Here is a 19,028-nt window from a genome sequence, read left to right as displayed (position 1 = left end):
CTGAGATCACATCGATCTTGAAGCTGACAGCCGAGTGGAACGATTGGTCGTATTTACTGAAGCAGCTGCCATTTCTACATGTGCTCTTAATTACAGGCATAAATACGCATGAAGGAGAGGCTGATTTATTGTCGAGATTTTTTCAGGGAGATTCGAGGAGCGCTAATCATCTACTTACATTATTTTATTAGCATTAGCGTTACCCTTTCCCACTGATTACTTCAGTCAGAGAGGCAGGCTTAAAAACAGCTTCACTGAAAATGTCAAAATATCAAGCACTTTATGCTGAGAAGGCCAACATCGGCTTTGAAGCAGGGATATGCACACAAGATTTAAAGTGACAAGTTATTCAGCCAAATATCTTTTTTTTCCCTGAAATTCCTCCTCCCAGCAGTCTGGAATAATCAAATCCATCCACCGGTGCAGACACTTGGCAGAATCTTCACAGTGAAGACTTCACTGTGAACCGAAATTTCCAAAAACGGCTCCTGTGCCCTTCTTGCTACCATGTAAAGCTCAGAACATTCTTAGCTACAAGTGCCTCTCTCTGCTTCTCATCTTTTTTCAGATTTCAGAGGTGAACTTCCATCTTACAGGCAGCAGGACTTACACACATATGTGGAAAAGAAACAGCAGCTGGAGAGCTGCAGCCCAACAGCAGCCGTTGAGGAGAAGCCTGATAACCGAGTCACAAGCGTTGAGGAGCAGCCTGATAACCTTAGGTTGTAAACAACACCAGCCTGTGCTCCCGCAGCAAGACAGCTTATCAGCTGAGGGTCAACATAAGGTCTGCACACGCAGGCCTCCTCAACTCAGTGTGGTCTTGAATGAGCTAAGATCACTTGCACTATAGTGCTGGCAGACACACTGTGCTTCTACACACAGAGATTTCAGATCAGCCTCAGCTGAAGAGGACCAAACAAACGCAACTAAATCTGAAATGGCTTTTATTGCTCAGCTGCATGGCCTTTCATATTTGCGTCTTTTCTCCAAGTGACAGAAAAGCAAATATAGAACTCCAGCTGCTTTCGTGATAAAAAGACAAAATATAATCAAGAAATCCCATGAAAACACACACAAAACCTTGTCAAAAAAAACCTGAAAACAGGCGCTTTACTTTATGGATGCAGATCTTTGTGAAGTCACCATAAAATATTTCATAGCTTGTCGTGACAGCTTGCAGGTGGCAGCCATTTGTGCAGTTGAGACACAAGACTGCATGACAAAGCAAACAAAAGAAATATTAGCATTGCGTCTGTCCTCAGAGAGCAGCCCTTGAACACAACAATGCAGCATTGTGCTACTTTTCTCACTTGTAAAAGTCCTGGAAGTTGGCATCAAACTTTGCAGAGTTGCTCAACCCTCCTTTTCACCGCCTTGCACAAATAAAGATCTTCAGGGATCAGGTTTGGAAAGCCAGAAATTGTTAATGGAGGATCCGAGTAAGACTGTGCCATGATGACGGCTTGGTTCCATGTTTAACTTTGAAAATTAAGATGTAGGTGTATGATGCAGCCTAGCAAACACAATGCTTGTCTGACTCGCATGCAAACTGGTAATCAGATTGTTCCCTAAGCAATAAAACCATTTATTGAGTCAAATTTGCAGGCATAATGAAGAATAATTCTATATTCACAAACTAAATATAGCAAATTGTTGTTTTGGGAAATAACTTTTTTTTTTTTTTTTTTTAAGAGTCCTTAAACTAAAATGATCAAAACAATCTTGGAAGGCTCCAGCTGTGTACAGAGTGTGGCTTTTAACTGTAAAACACAGTATTCATTTCCAAGAAAAGCTACTCAGCCCTCAGGTGTGAGCTTACCCACTTCCCGCTAAATGATTCAAACCATGATCCCTGATGAGGAAGGTGAGATCAAAGCCTGCAAAGACAATATCTGCGGTGTCCCAGGGATTGGCAAGATACCTTTTCTGTTTGTGGTGCATTGTTCAGGGGCACAGCAGGGGGATAAAAGCCATACAAGTGTGCAGACAGTGAGATGGAGGGGAGGGTTTGTTCTCCGACCTCCTCCATTACTTGAGTACACATTCTGGCATAATCCCTTGCTTGCATTGTGTGCGGATTACTGGTTGAATGGAATGGAGAAGGATCAGTCCTAATGTGTGGTGAGACCTTCCTGTTGAATGACATGGTGTCACTTCTGTTAATGTTTTATTTGTAATTGGGAAATGTTTAAAATACAGTTCCCCTCTGTTTCATTTGGGCTGAGTGAAAAATCACAAAACCAATATCTGCAAAGCTTGAGAGCCACAATTTATATCCAGTGACAATATGCATCTTTTTTCTTTTCTTTTTTTTGCAGGACTGAAGTCCACACAGGGCAAAGGAGATGACTCCACGGGTCGTGATTTCACTTTGGTTTGACTCTTTTGAGCTATCATGCATTTAGAGGTAGAAAAGCCTCAGTTTTTACAATGGGCCTTTATGGTATCAAGGAGCTCATCAACCAGACTCGAATCAGAAAGAAAGAAAATCTACACACACTGCCTTTTTCCAATATCTTCAGAAATAAGGAGATGAGGTAAAATTGTATTTTTGTCCTTCCAGTTTAATGTGGCTGCAGGCCTGCCACGATCATTTGCTGCTCCAGTGAACTTTGCGATTATGAGCTTTTCAAAGGGGAAGACAGACCTTATGACAAAGCCCGAAGGACCCAGAGTCAAGGAAGTAAGAGTGATCTGGGGTCGAGGTGAGGCCACTGCTCAGGACAGGCTTTTGGTCCTTTATTTCGAGCACGAGGGAAGCGGGGGGGTGCTCCTGACAGACACATACCTTATTTCATTTCAGAGCAGGATATCACTATGTGGTGACATAGACGAGTAGTAGGCATGCAGCTGATTAGGAAATAGCTTGGAGGCCTTGATTCACAAGCTCCACGGAGCAAAACGCCTCCATATTTGACATTAAACAAGTGTATCATAAATGGCTTCTGGCACTGCTGGCAAGTGTCTCCATGCTGGTAAAGGAAGCATTTAAAAAAAATCAGATTGGAGATGAAAGACTCAGTGGCATGGCATATGAGGAAAGTATCTAATTTGCATCACCGTGTCAAAACAGAAATATGACATGAGTGTGACAGTGATCACCAATGATTGGTTGGAAAAACAAAGAATTTGTTCAGAATTATATCAGTGAACCGCAGAAAAAGATGTTTTCAAAAATAACCATTAAAAAAAAAAAATACTGGTTTCGCAGTTGGGTTTATTTAAACATCAACATCTGAAAATGGTCATCAAATTGTTTTAAAAAGCGCACAAAAGAAAGAAAAACACTCCACAGATTCTTTCTCGTCACTGAAAACAGTGTCACATGCAAACTGGTCATTGCAAATTCATGCCGTGCCTCCAAACAAAATTAGAAATGTTTAAAGTCTTAAATTAAAGTGCAGACTGTAAAATTTCCAAAGATACCATATATGTCTTCCTGAAAGTTAAAATGATGCATAAGGCATGTAGAATATTTCCATTTGATAGCATGTTTACAGAAAACGTATAAATGTGTGCTTAAAAAGAAAAAACTTGTAAACGTCTCCAAGTGTAATCATCCTTGAGATTAAAGGAAGAGTTAAAGTTCACACTGCTGTTCAAGAAGAAATAACATGAATTTAACAACTCTAAAATAAAATAGAGAAAATAAAATAAGTTAAGGGGTTAAATTGCTTGTTTCATCCCCGTTGTAGTTAGCAATAAAAATCCTAACAGCTGTGGCCTAATTTTACCACTGTTTGGCTGATGTTTGGCTGGTGGTAATTTCCTACCTTGCTTATTGAAAGACAGCTTGCAGGCATCAACCGTTTGCATATTTACTACACCCGTCTTTATCTAGGGAACAAAGATAAGGTATCCATACAAAAGACTATGCAAAAACAATTTACGCACTCTTCCATCAAAACAAGAAACTGAACTCCTGGTTTAATAATTAACAATTTGGATTCAAACTAAACATTAACACTGACTGAATGTGGAATCATGTGGAAAATTGCCTGGAAATGCCTGCAGACGTGAACAGGCTCACAATGACCCACCACCGCTGCAAGCGTTGGAAAAAGAAAAAAAAAGGCAAACTTTTGCACAACAGTTTTATCTTTAACAAGCAAAAAAACTGAAAGAAAATAAAAAAAGATTCTGTAAGGTGACCGTTAGTCACGTATTGGTCAAAAATTAATGATTCACAGTAGCAGCACAACTTGTCGTGATTGGCACAACTCCAAGGTGAGGTTAATTTGAGGGTAAAACTTTGGAAACCAAGACATCGGATACATGTTTTTTTTCCTGAGTGGGTGCTGACCAAGCCTCTCCTTTTGAAGAGGGGACCTGTCCCAACATGGCTGTCAGGTGATGCAATGCCCTTCTGAGAATGGAGGAATACAGAGCTGCCAGCTCTTACCGCCTCACAGCAAGTCAGAATGTTTTGCTCTAGGGCATGAAGAATTTCCCAAGATGTCATGGTACACAAAAAGTACTTTACATGGGTTGAACATTATTATGGATTCACCCTTATAGCCAAATGAACATCTTGACTATCAGCAAATTGCTTGATTATTTTCTCTATTTTTCTTTTTGCCCATAGATCAGAGTTTCACACAGACTTTGAAATCAATAAAATATATGATTTTCTCATTTTTGAGCAGCTGGAATCACTCAAAGGATAGTTGATGATTTAGTTTCTGTCCCTACAATTATCACTGAATCATATATGTGGATATCCTATTTTCTGTTCATTTTTACGCTGCTGTGTTCAGTTGATCCGTTAACAAACCTAACCTATTTCGCCAGCTCTGCTTTTTATTTACCTGGTGTCCAGACACGCACAAAAGCTCTGCGTTAACATATGTAAAGAGATAGATGCAACTTACTGGAACACAGCTCTGATCTTATCGTTCTCACAATCACTCATGCAATGTCTTCTTTATCAAAACACTGGCCTACGAGCAGTAAAAAGAGAGCGACAGGACAGGACAAGAACTTGCTATTTTCATTCTTTTGTCGATTCTTGTACACAGACGGAGACGCACCCACTTGCTGTGAGCAGCGGCGGGTTCTGCACCCAACTGAGCAATGGCACGAACAGGCCCGGACAGGTGAACACAATCTGTGGCATGAGTGGTAACGCAGAATGTGTAAAGGATGGAGGTGCATGTGCCACAAACCAAAAGTAACATAAACATACAGACTCATCAGATACCACAAAAATGTAAGATCATTTCCTTTTATCATATCATCCATCAATTCTTTTTATTCAGAATCACTGGGTGTGAGTATCCAAGCCTGTTGTTCTGTCAAAGGGGAACAATTCACACCTAAGTCCACACTTATGCCAATTTAGAATTGCCAGTTAGCCTACTGTGCATGTCTTTGGATTGTGGGAGGAAAATGGAGCGCTGTGAGAAAACCCATGCACATTTGTCTGTACTCTGTAATTCTGTTACCGCCACTTCTCTCTACTCTGTATATGCGGGCACCTGTTACATGTCTGTCTATCCTGGAAGTGAAATGGAAAATTCTTTAAGAGCTAAATCCACCATAGCTTGTGAAGAAAACAGTCACTGATAATGCATTTTCTGGCTGCCATTAGTGGTAAATGTTTAGGTATTGTTCAAGTGTCATGGTGTATTAGGTCAACCCTATGGCCAAATGTTTAGGGCACATACCACTGGAGTAAAATCTCATCACAGCCAGATGGAGTCGATCCAGCCAACAGGCCTTTACTGCATGTCACTCCCCTACGTGCTCTCCCCACATTTCCTGTTCATCACCACTGTCCTCTGTGAATAAAAGTAAAAATTCCTCCCAACACACATGCAAAAAAAAAACAAAACAACAACAACTAAGTGACTTCATTAAATGATGACTATAATGTCCTTTGCTTTAATAAAGCCTGCTGTTTCCACATCTGTTTCATGCATATGTTTAAATGAACAAAAACCAGCTTAGTGATGTCATAAGCAGGTTTGGGCATGTGGGGCTGAAAATCATGACATTCACTGCAGAACCCAGTGAATCAGCAGCACCACTGAGAGATTTGCAGCAATAAGTCCATCTATTGTCTGACAGCTGTGGATCTAATCACCTGAAACTCTCATTAGGTCAGTGGAAAAGTACAAAAAAAAAAAAAAATCTATGAAACATCTGGGACACGTAAAGTGAAGATTGATTTCTCAGTAATTGCTGTCACATTAGATACATTACATTTCTTATGTGTCTTGGTATTTTCTTGACATAATGCATTTTACAGTTTCATACACATTTGTTCCCCCCCCCCCAATACTTAAACCTCTCTGTGTTTTTACAAGCTGTGAATAAATAAAGGTTACCCACTTACTTTGTTGGGGACACAATTCAGCTACATCCAGTTTGTTTTGTAGTTTTCAGGCACATTTTTTCAAAAAAGACAAGTCTAATGAAATTACCTGTGTAGGTCATGTGAGTTATTAGTGTTTTTTTATAGTTACACTTTTATAGTTATACTATGTTAACCTTTATTTGTAAAATAAAGTAACAACCTCATAAGTGTAGGTGCAAAAAGTAGAAGAAATAGAGTTTTTAATGATTAAAAACTGAGGCAATAAGGAACAAAACACTTTCCAGCAGTGTTTGTGTTCCATATTTTAATGAGGTAGCTGTTACAGTACGTACTCAGTGTTGTATACAAAAATTTTATCTGCAAATATAATGAAATTATATCTCATCTAGCAACTAAATACCTGTGAATTCCTGAAACCACATAAAATGACGTTTACTATTTTATAATCAGACACATAACAAAATATCACTGGGTGAGTATCTGTAGCAGCTTGTTTGCCAGTTTTTTTTTTTCTTCAAGCCACCACTTAAAACCTGTTCATTTAAACAAGAAGCTTAATTAAAATGATCGTCGGTCAAAACTGTCTCCCTCCTGGAATTATATTACTCGCACTATAATCAATCAGGCCCAAAATTCAATTTAAAAGCAATCAGCCTTTGGTGGGTTTTCTCAGATCAATGGTAATCCGATGATAATTTTGACCCCGAATGTGGCTGTTCTTTATTTCTAGTCTCAAGTGTTTCTGCTCCCTCAGTAGACTTAAGGAAAGGCTCAAAAATCCCTGCCACGGGCCTGCACACTACATTACCCCAGAAAATGGCTTCGCGTGTCTTTTTCAAAAGCAATACTGTCAGGACACAGCACATTCTGGGGGCCGGATCAATAGTTTAAAGAGTGCTTTTGATATTCGTGAATTTCTCTCAGAGGTGGAGGACAAGTGAAATATAAAATCTGACTAATCAAATTCAATCGCTGAGCTGAGATTACATTTTAGCATATGTGTTTAGAAGATAATTAGTTAAAAGAATGAGACTGGATGATTAAGCACTCAAAAACCTGTTTGGATTTAGCATGCACACAAATTCTAATCGTATTTATTTCAATTTTGAAGAAATTCATGGATTCATTAGCAGTTACCTGTTGATAATTAGGAGTTTTTAATTGCTCTATACAACCTCAATAGATCTAATTTATTATAAACTAATATTAAAGTAAATAGAAGTTGCTCCTGGTTGCTCAGTTGTTTCATGATTAACATTATCTATTATTTTTTCAGTTTTATGGCTTTCATGCAACTGAGAGGAGCGTGCAGACAGAAATAAGCCTGCAGAAATAATTAAAAAGCAGATTTTTTCTGTCACAAAGACAGCTGAAAAGAGGGCCACTCATCATTACAACATTTATCATATCTTGCTGCCTGAAATGGAGTTAAGAGGCACGTCTGAGCTGACAACCAGCACTTAAAAACTTCAAACATGCTCTTACACTGAGCTTTCAACCTCATCCAGATCCCTATTGGGAGTCTTCCATCAGAAACACACAGTTTGGTGGAGCAACTGACAAAAATAACCTCTTGTGTGCCTAAGTATGAATCCTCCAAATGTCTGCAGCTCATGAATTTATGGCTGTGCTTAACTCTCACAAACCTCCTGATAACAGAGTCTACCTGCCATATGCCACTGAATATAGGTCATAAATCTATTAAGGGGAGCCATGACTCTACGCCATACTTAAAGCACGAGCATCAGGTGGACAGTTGTTCGATAGCCTTTTGTTGTTACAGCTTGTTTCTTAACCTGGCAGCCGAGGACACGAGGACTGTCAGCAATAAAAGAGAAATTCAAAAGTAAAAGCTCTTCTGGCAGCAGCAATTCGGCACTTGAACTGCTGCATTTGTGCAACTCTAGTTTCAAACTTTGAGATACTTTGAAACCCCAGATTTTTTTTTGCAGACGAATGAAACAAAGTCAACAGTGGCTGCATGTCTGTGTCAGGATACCAAAACAGTTGCAAAAACAGTTGCAAAAGAAAGAACGAGGCGCAGTTTTTAAAATCAACTTTTAAATCAAAATGTGTGCACTGCAGTGAATGACAAAGAGACAACAGAAGGAGTCCTCTGATAATTACACAGCACGGAGATGCTCCTGTACCTCCAGCAAAAACTGATGTCACCCTGTAATCAACTGAGTCAAGAGGAAAGAATGTCTAATAATGGAATAGTGCACTCTCACTCAGTGATCAAAACAGCAGTTTTTATGGAGCCTGTCAAGGAGAGGAAACAGACAATTGCTGTTTGTGGTTTCAGGAGAGAAAAGGGTATGCTCGGTGTTTGCCATCTGATAAATGAGTCTCCTTTTCAAGAAGTTTGGAGCCGAAGTAGATTGAGGTGGGAGCTGTTTGATTTGCAACAGGAAGATTTTTGTTTTGATCCCGCGCACAGTAGCTCAACAAACTTTGTGAGCTTACAGCAGATAAATGGTTCAGGATCCAAATGTATTCACTGTTAAGCAGCGGGGGAAAAAAAAAAAAAAATCACATCTGTTCAGCAGTGATGCACAGAGCAACAAGGTCTGGTCTGTGGTTTGTTTTGAGTTCTCCATTTTTAAACTCCCCCCTCCCGCCCCGCTCTCTCCCAATGGGAGTCCTGTTTTTACAATGACACAAACTTTAAAAGCGCATCTTCTAATTTTTAAACACCAATGCACTTTTGCAAATTTGCGCTCATCATGATGAAACTGTTTTGCCGTGGATGCATTTTGCACTTTCCCACAGGTGCCGGTAACAGGTGGGGGTCAGGGCAAGCAGGGCAGAGACACTGCCAGTGTGGCTGGCCGCCACAGCGGGTTTAGAGGATCATCTTCCACCCAGCTGCTGATGCCCTGTTATCCCCCAGCCATTCATCACAGCTCACTGAGAGTCAGATATGCACTGCCCTCAAATCCCCCCCGCCCCCCCACCATCCCTTGCTCCCAGCATTCCTCACTTTCCCCTGTGGATCTCTGCTGCTGATAGCTGTCAGGACTGCACTGATGTACACAAACACCCACCCACCACGTATGTGCATGTATTCGTAAAGCTGCTTTCAATCTCCTTTCAACCACGTGTCACTCTTCATGTCTGTCTGTAAGGTCCCATCAAAAAAAAAAAAAAGAAAAGAAAAAAAAAATCACCACATTCAGAACTAAAAGATCAGACCGCAGATTGGCAAGATACAGCTTTGCAGATTTTGATCACTTGTAGCACATTGGAGGAATGTTTTATGAATTACATTTCTGCTCATTTCGCATCTGCTGATGCAGTGGAACAGTGAACATTTAATGAACATTTAGTCGAGGTAATGTGTCCAGAAAAGAACGAATCCATCAGAAAAAAAGACCTGCAGAAGAAAACTGATACACAGCAAGAAAAGTTTGTATACGTGTCAGCAGGATGAGGTTGAATTTGCATGCATTAGGACATGTACTCACACCTTTTAGAGCAATAAATATATAATACTACACACACTTTGTGCAATTACTAATGATCTGATCATCTGCCTCATTGGTGAGCTCCTCATCCCATGGATAGACACCAAACTCTGCAGTCTTAGAATTCAACTAGTGATGGTATTCTTGTTCTTCTCTGCAGCCTTGCTGCACGATGTGTACCAGCACATGACACAGTTCTCCATCAGTTGTATGTTTTGGTTCAAATGGCAGTCCAATGGATCTTTAGACCAAAAGAACAACTGTTGGCACCTGCAGTTTACAAACCTAGAGCTGGAGATACTCTGACCACAGAACAAAAGACTCTCTAAATGACTAGGGATGCACTGATCCGGATCAGTTATCCTTCTTTGATGAGCTGAATCGGATATTGGTGATAACAAGCTACGGCCGATACATTCAGTTGTCTCCTGTTTCCTTCTCACGGAGCAGGAGATGGAAGGCTAGCAACTTAGCACTGACTGAATCTTTTTAAATGAGAGCAAGGTGATTGCTCAAAACTAAATTGCAATTCTTAAAGTCTGTGTGAGGGAAATGGAATGGAATGGAATAAGTATGTAGACTATTCAAAACACAGTTCTGCAAACATGCCATTTCTAAAGGTTCATTAAATAGGATTGTTAAGCCATAAGCATGCAAGCAATGGCAAAAGCTGAATGTAAACAAATCTTTGCTCATGAGGATTACACTATATTGCAGACTTGTTGTTTACTGGAACGGGTTATGCATTTCAAGCTAATTTAAACTGTCTGTTTATTGATTTTTATTTTGTACAAGAAGGACACTTAGAAAGATAGAGAAAATGTCTAAAACACAGCAGCCTAGTATGCAAAAGTCACTCACTGGAGTACACAGTCTATAACAAAAAGGATCAATTGTGCAAACCTCATCAATCAGAAATGCTTTTTAACCCCAGATATGGTGCATGGTTGTGGTTTGCAGTCAAGCGGCAATAAACGTTGCTACTATGAAGGCTAATCCAACGATTTTAAAGCCAATTCGTGACACAAAAACAGCCTCTGTAGTAACACACATGCCCAGTGTTTTGACAGCAGTTTTCCTCTGGAGTGTGTTGGCTGTTTCCACTTGACTCTCTCATTACTCCTGTGTGTGCTTGCCCTTTGACAACCTATTCACTGCATAATATATCGAGGTAATCCAGTGCCTGACTGGTGATATACAGTACTGACTGATGCCGAGGTTAAGTAAAGATGAAGTCACGGAGGGGCAAGCTCTAGTACACATATTGACAGGCCCTTTGTCAGGGTGGTCAGCAGTTAACTTCATGTCGTTATTGATCAGGTGATTCAGCCGATTGATTGGGCCATTGCTGATAGATCAGAGGACAGAGGCGAAGCAGAAAAGATGACCAGCTTCAACAATTTTGCAACAGCAATGGAGGAGGGGGGACTTCTCTAGCATATTAGCTACAGCTGACTTTCAGATTTAATTCAGAGATCCTTCCACATCAGATTAAAGTAAAGAAATTTTAAGAAACCAAAAAAATCCATTAGCCACAACATTAAAACACTAAGCAGTTAGTTAAGTAACTACTGCTACTCATCTCGTTACAATGCAGTCTTATGCTGGAACCTGGGCTCCCATTATGGGGATGTTATTCTGACTTGCACCCACCTGAAAATTGCTGCTGAGCAAACCATCTCCTAACTTGACAACTGCACTCTCTGACAGTAGCAGCCTCTCTGAGCAGGAAATTTGCTTAACCACCAAAACCTTCTCAGTATTGACTTGAAGAACAGAGCAAAGGGCCCACAACATCAGGCAGATGTTTTTAAATGTTGATCCAATCAACATACAATGAAAATGTAATTTTATTTAATACTTCGGTCCTTTTCAGTGACTGAAACTATAAACTCTCTCACGGAAAGATCCACACTGATCTTTTGCTGTTCAACATTTTCTGTTTCTTTCTTATTTTTGCTTATTTTAGAAAATGATATTTCATTAGCATATGAAAAGCATATCATGAGTTGGACAGATTGGGCAAGAACATTTGGTGATTTTGGCATAAAAACAATCTACATGGCTGTTCTTTCGCTCCAAATGTGGAATGAGTCTTTTGAGATGACAACAAGCTGTACAGTCTTTATCTAATATGTACGTTAACAACTTCAAATTAAAGTTGAAGGTCAGGACTTTTTGGCTCCTTGTCATTCTATAATTTCATGTTCAGTGTGCTGGATTACTGAGCCACAACAATGCGAGAATTGCCCCTGACCAACAGACTGCACTGTACACCCCTAAAAACAGGTGCCAGAGGTCAAAGTTATGTTTCAATGTCTTGCTCAAGGGAACTTAGACGAGCACAAAGTAGATACAATGCCTGTGTGAACCTGAGACCACCCAGTAACTTACAGTCTCTACGTCCAACAAACTAAATGGGATTTAGTCTAACAGGTAAAGTCTATAATTCCAAAAGATTAAAATCAGACATCTTTGTAAAACTTCACTGGAACACTTCTAAAACTTCCTTCAGGAAAACTCACTCTAGTCATAAAAAGTGCCATAAAAATACATGTGAATGCAGCGATAGTCATTGCAGACTTGTACTGGAACATAACTGCAAGAACTATTATATCTTAGGAAGACCAAATATTTGAAACCATACATGGACATTGCTTTGTTTTTTTAAATGGAGAAACGCTATGAAGTTATAAAAAGCAAGACAAACATTATTTCCAAATATTTTTTTCTATTTAAATGGGATTGTTCTTTTTTCCCCTCTAAGTCTACAACAGGGGTGGGGAACTCCAGACCTCAAGGGCTGGTGTCCTGCAGGTTTTAGATTTCACCCTGGGCCAACACACCTGAATCAAATGATTAGTTCATTACAAGGCCACTTGAGAACTTCATGACATGTTGAGGAGGTAATTTAGCCCTTTAAATAAGCTGTGTCGGATCAAGGACGCATCTAAAACCTGCAGGACACTGGCCTTGAGACCTGGCGTTCCCCTACCTCTGGTCTACAATGACTTTTACTGAACTGTAAGCCCCTCCCATTCCCAGATCTTACCCCATTGTAGCAGGAAATGTTGTCTAAACCAGTGAAGTGGTATGGCTCTATGGTGTTGCACGTTCCCATGTAGGTCTTGAACATGGCGTTGATATTTTTCAGGGCAATCACACAAACAGCTGAATTAGGTGTTGGGTCTTTAGAGTTTGGCTTTCCTTTGGCAAAGGCAGCAAACAGCACATCATCGTCCTCTTCCAACTTCATGAGCTTCTGGAATTCCGGGTCAATTCCTGCTTTAGTGACATAGGCTGCCTGCAAGATATTAAACACTTTCACATCTGTCCCAGAGCGCCGCCGTCGCTTGTTGGTGCTGATGCATTGAAGGGGCATTTCCACGTAGCGACGAATCACAGAGTCTGTGGAGCACATGCGGACTATGCGGGAGTGGTAGGCCTGAGAGTTCTTGCTCACCTGCTGCACGGTGAGGAAGTAGGTGAATGGTCCACTCTGGAAGGAGTAAACGTAGCGCAGGTAGTAATTTCCACGTAGAGATGGAATTAGGTCCATGTATGATCTGTTTGAGAAGAAAGTAAAACCATTTTGGCTTGTCTTCATTTTCCGCAGAGAAAGGGTATGGGGATGTTTTGCACTGCTTGAGATGTTTCTTCTGCCCGGAATTTCTGAGTTCCCAACAAAAAATTTGATGACATTGCTCTCCACATTCAGCACTTGGGAGCCCAAAGGGCTGACTACAACATCTGAGTCATCGGGTTGCCCGGTTTCTAGTTTCTTATTGTCGGCAAAGCAGTAGACTTCTTCATCTACACTTTTTCTCACGCCATCATCCACGACGTGACGGCGGCAAACACCGTTATCTGCTGAGCCACAGCTGTACAACCCCTTGTCGTAAACGTTCTCTGCTACTAAGGCAATGTTGTGGTTGTCTACTCTTCCACTGCTGCTTGCTCCGTTCAGCTTCTGGCCACAGGTCTCGTTGGCACGCAGCGGACCTGTGTGGTACTCCGACAGCTTTCTCAAGTTTGGGGCCAGGGCATATATTCGGTTTACAGCACCAACATAGATGACTCCATCCAGTATCACCATGTTCTGGATTGGGAATTCTGCAGTAAACGATGGGAGCTCATAGGTGACCGAGAGGTTGAGTTTGGTATCCTCTGATGATTTATCGCACTGGCCCTGCACGCTGGAGCGAACAGCCCACAGCAACATGATGGCATGAAGCAAACAGAGATTCATCCTGTTCCAGAAATAAGAGACACGGGAAATGAATTATTAAAACATCGCTGCTATAACAACAAGCACTAAAGCATTCATCACATGCCTCTCTGAATAGGTGGCCTTAATTGTGTAGAGTGTGAACTTTTGGGAAAAAGCTCCAGTTTGTGCTGATTTGGAAGATTCAAATCCCTTATTTAGATTCACAAGTAGAACTCTGTCAGGGAGTAAAGTCAGGGTTTACTCACATCACCACAAGCAATTAATATAGTCATACTCAAGTCACTGGAGGCATTTTGGTGACACAAAACTTTGATATCAGTCCTCTTATCATGGACACTTGAACATCTGCCTTCACTGACCACTGGATGAACAAGCAACAAGACTTGGGCGAGCACTTCTGTTCTGCTCTGCTCCCATGTGACCACAGCACAAAGCAAAGCAGTGTAGGCCATTCTACACGCTGAAGCAGGCACTGGCCTAAGTTTAGACAGCAAGTACCCAAGGGAGCAAAGATAAACTCAATTAAAACAAGAGAGGTGGGAGGGAGAAGGCAAGGGGCACCTTCCAGCAAAATGATAAATAACCCCACCAACTAAATGGTAATCCACTGGGAGGTTGTTTGGGGGGGGGGGGCAACAGCAACACCAGAGGGAATTGGCAAAATGCGCATTTTCATGCTCCCGGTCTGGATGTGGCTTCATACACACAGACCCAGGCTGTAAACCAAAATAAGGCAATAACGTGCTGCACAGTTAGTTTGGGTTTTATATTCATGCCCACAGCTATGCGTAAGACCATTCAGAACCCCCCAGTGTGCGCTATCTGCCTGATTTATATCATGTCTGAACGGTACGAGCTCATTTGCTATTGTAGAGCAAGTCTGGGTGAGAAAACTCAGCTTTCAGATGCAACATATGTTTCACGGAGAAGATTTTCACACTGACAGCACTAACAGGTGCTTGAAGGCAGAAAACATGAAGCGGTACTCATACATGTCAAAAACGGAATAACACAGCAGGGTGACGATAGTGTGCCAAAGAAAATAAGCATTAAACAATGTAGGATTCTATTATAAAACATTCTCATCCCAGGACAGGGTCAAGAGAAGCAAAGACTTGCTTTTTATCTGTTATGAGTAATTGGGGGCACATTAGTGTGCACCTGCACCAAACACAAAAAGATCACAACCTCTAAGCATGACTGTTTCTTTCTCTTTTTTTTCCCCAAAAGACAAAAGGCGAGGTGGAAAACAGTGAAAATGTTTTCAGTTTGAAAGGAAAGTGAGTCATGGCTAGAGGCTCAGAAAACACAAATGGGAAGTTGGTGAAATGGTGTGAGGGGCCAGAAAAAACATTTCCAAACAGGCTGCGATATACAGAGCAGGAGGAGAGGGTCAGGGTCCACGAATATACAGTATATCCAAAAAAAAAAAAAAAAGAAAAGAAAGAAAGAAAAAAATCCTGGAAACTAGCGGAGTTGGAAACAAACTTACCTGCTTTTCTGTTAGTGAGCAACAGTGCGGTACGTCTTGTTGATTCAAATCATATTCCGCTGGACAATCTCTCAAGACTGAGACTTTCTCAATAAATCCAGAGTGACCCGGGATTCTTCTTCTCGCTTCCCGGTGAAACAAATAAACCCCCTGCAAAGTTTTTTTCTTCCAATTTAGTTTTAAACCCTTCGGTTTTAGGCAAGCCCGTGGACCTGCTGTTGCTGAAACGCGTGGGACTAAACTCTGGCTGCATCCAGCAGAGAGACCCGCTCACATCTCAGTTCCTCTCGTGGTGCGCAATGCCCCGCCTCCTTTCCTCCACTGGAGCTCCGTGCGGCTCTTCAGGTGCTGCAGAAGCTAATCGGTCTATGACTATAAGGCAATGCAGACACCCATGTAAGAAGGAGCTGTTAAACTAAGCATTAACGACGTGTTCGAGCTGGGAATATCAAGCACTAATAAAATGTTATAATTGTGCATTATTATCTTGTGACTTCGAACAACCTACATTTGTTTAATTCCAGCTCTTTTGCACTAAAGCAATAGTACATTCTTTACTAGCCGATATATATATATATATATATATATATATATATATATATATATATATATATATATATATATATATATATATATATATATATATATATATATAAATCTGTTTCCTTTTTACTTCTTAGGACTAAAAAAACGATACCAAACCAATTTAAAACTGCACACTTAGATTTTCTGATGCTGCATTGCTTGCCAGTAAAACAAAGAAAACGTGAACAAAACTCTTTCTAGAAGAAGAGTTCTTCTTTCAACTTCCACCTGACTCTCCTCCAGAAGCCCTCTGAGTCAGAGTGCCGGTCGTCGTGTTAAAACTCAGCCATGAATAATGAGCTAAGTTAAAATAAAGGCTAAACCTACTGTGTGTGTGTGTGTGTGTGTGTGTGTGTGTGTGTGTGTGTGTGTGTGTGTGTGTGTGTGTGTGTGTGTGTGTGTGTGTGTCAGCAATGAATCACAGTGGGCAGCTCAAAAAATTCCTTTGTCCCACTTCCTGAAAGGAGGGCATTCGGACTGGAGACTGGAAAGCCTGAAAACAGAGAGTGTGTATGCAGAATTAATAGTTTGGAGTCTGCTGTGGATCTGCACAGGTGGTGGCTTTTTGCACTCACTGCACAGTGAGGCTTTAATGAAGCTAATAGATGGGGAAGAATGCATTGCAGTGGTGGAATTTGTGACATTTTCAGTGTTAAACTGGATTTACAGCTCTTTCAATGATGTCAGTTATGAAAAGTAACGTGACAGAGTAATAGTTCCCTTCCTCCTACTACTTTTCTCAGTTTTTAACAGTAAGCCTTCCTCCTTGATTTCCCAGAGGACAACATGGTTATCTCTGACAACACTAGAGAGCAATTAACCTGTTAATGTGCATCATTCATTGACTATTGTCAAAGGAGGAAAAACTCATAAAGCAACAAAATCCTAAATACCATATACATGACACAGTTCTAAAAAGAGCTCAAAGTTAAAACTGAGAACACCGATTATACAAGTAGAGCATAATAAATGGACAGCGCAACTTTTGATGCTTCAAAGCTTTAGGTTGACAGTTTCTGTTTTTATTTTCTGGTGAGCTATTTCATGCACTAACATAATGAAGCTAGAAATCACAGCAAGATTTATGTGCAATTAGGATCAAGTTTCAGTTCAGCTCAGCTGTTTTAGTACCTTCTGTTGTGCATGAGAAGATAGAAAGGTTTTAGTCTCACATGCAAGACTGTATTTCATACACTCCTTGGCTTGCTGTAGCCAATGTTTGATGGAGCAACTGTGTTTTGCCATACCTCGGGGCATTTCTGATGCGCTTGGCAAGGGGTGTGTCCGACACAGGGCGTGTGCATTTGTGTGAGTGTATACCCCTGGGGTGTGTCTGTGTGGCTCCTGTGGTGGTGAACTCTGTTTTGGCTCATGTTCTTGTCGTGCTGGGTAGCAGTAGAAGACGATGATGGAAAAGCTTGGTCTGGTGGTGAACCATGGTCACACACAGAGTTTGGAAACCTCAGTGTATGACGTGCACTGCAGGAATGATCTGCATCTGCACCCACAGCACCTGCAACACAACAACTAAGTTCTATTTTCTGTTCATGTGGTCCAGGCTGCACTTTGGCTGAGATCAAAACGTGAAAGTGAAGAGAAAAACTGACCCTTTTGCTGGTTTAAAGGAGTGTGGAGAAAAAACTGTTTCTGTCTTCATGTCTTGACAGGTCTCCAGTGCACAAAGCTGTACTTATTGCGAAATGTCAGTGGTACACCTCTGTAAGTGTGGAAGAATTAGAGCCAATTCCACAGCCATGGTTACAAACTCTGATGGAAAACCTTGAAAAAACTATTTTGGTGTTAGACCAGCAAATCTGAGCCTTTTTCAACAAGGGCTGCAATGTTTGCAATGTGCAATGTTTGGACGTCAACATACGATATGGGAGAAAAAATTCTGCAGGGCTAAAGTCGAGTAAAAAAAAGAACATATTTTTTTGTTTGCCAATTTTGATTGCACTAAACCATTTAAAATCTATTTCATCTATTTCAATCTATTTCAGTCAGTGTATCTGACTTATTATGACGCCATCTGCTGTTACTTGAAGCAAACAGGCGTCTTTTCTTAAAGCATGAAGTGACCGCACTGCCAGAATAATTTACAAGCTACTGAATGGAAACTAAAGGGAATAATCTCATAGGCAAAAGTGAGAGACTACCAGGGAGGTGGATCATTCTTCTTCACCCAAATATAGTTCAGTGGAGGTTATTTATCACCTGCACAGTCAATAAAATCCCTGGTTCAGCGCTGATCAGGACAGTAAACTCTGATTGATGCTGTTGACCCATCAAAGGTCCCGGCTGTTTCATTCTCCAGATGGAATGTTTACCTCTCGGAGTTCTTTACCTCATGGAGAAGAGCTATGATTAAGAGTGTGCCGCTTTGATCACTCAGTTGATCAGCGGGATCATTCATAAAAGAACGCAACAGAACAGTTCATTACAGGTTAAATGAACACAGGGCATAATTCTTAGTTCAGCATGTTGATGCCTGAAAAAAAAACACTACAGTGGAATTTGTCTTGCTTCTGTTCTTAAAAATTTCCCATCTTGTCACCCTATTTGTCTATATGTACTTACATTAATGCATTGTATGGCTAATTATGATCAGCTTCAATAGAAAACCCTGCACAGTGCTATAAAGGTTCCTCCAGAATATCAATCTAACGCACATAAATCTTACATATGTTACATACACAGCATATTACAATAATATCATTGCACCATGATCCTAAGCAATATGGCACATGGATTTATTTTCAGTCTGCAGAAAATAAATAAGCAGACTGCTTTAAAAGATGCCAGGAAAACAAGTTATTTTAAAGTGGTTAATTATCACCCTCATACTTTAAAGTGTGTTTTTTTGTTCATCAAATCCAGTTACTATTAGAAAGAGAAGATATTGCACAGTATTGCTTTTAACACTCTGTTTTC

At 40.7% G+C, this 19,028-nt stretch overlaps 1 protein-coding gene across 1 annotated transcript in view; it reads right to left on the bottom strand.

The window, feature by feature from the left end:
• met (MET proto-oncogene, receptor tyrosine kinase) overlaps nucleotides 1-15,774 on the bottom strand; it is a 70,727-nt gene extending 54,953 nt beyond the window's left edge. The window contains exons 1-2 of the mRNA XM_085412982.1: nucleotides 15,513-15,774; nucleotides 12,842-14,039 (exon numbers count right to left, since the gene is read on the bottom strand). Of these exons, the coding sequence (XP_085269108.1) occupies nucleotides 12,842-14,038 (1,197 nt within the window). The 5' untranslated portion in view covers nucleotide 14,039; nucleotides 15,513-15,774. The remainder of the gene's footprint in view (nucleotides 1-12,841; nucleotides 14,040-15,512) is intronic.
• Nucleotides 15,775-19,028: the final 3,254 nt, after the last annotated feature.

Source organism: Rhamphochromis longiceps, linkage group LG7 (genome assembly GCF_057381845.1).
Source record: "Rhamphochromis longiceps isolate RC_006_pf linkage group LG7, R_longiceps_female_GT1.1, whole genome shotgun sequence".
Taxonomy (NCBI): Eukaryota; Metazoa; Chordata; class Actinopteri; order Cichliformes; family Cichlidae; genus Rhamphochromis; species Rhamphochromis longiceps.
Note: the sequence above shows the minus strand (reverse complement) of the source record. Positions and strands in the feature narration are given on the sequence as shown.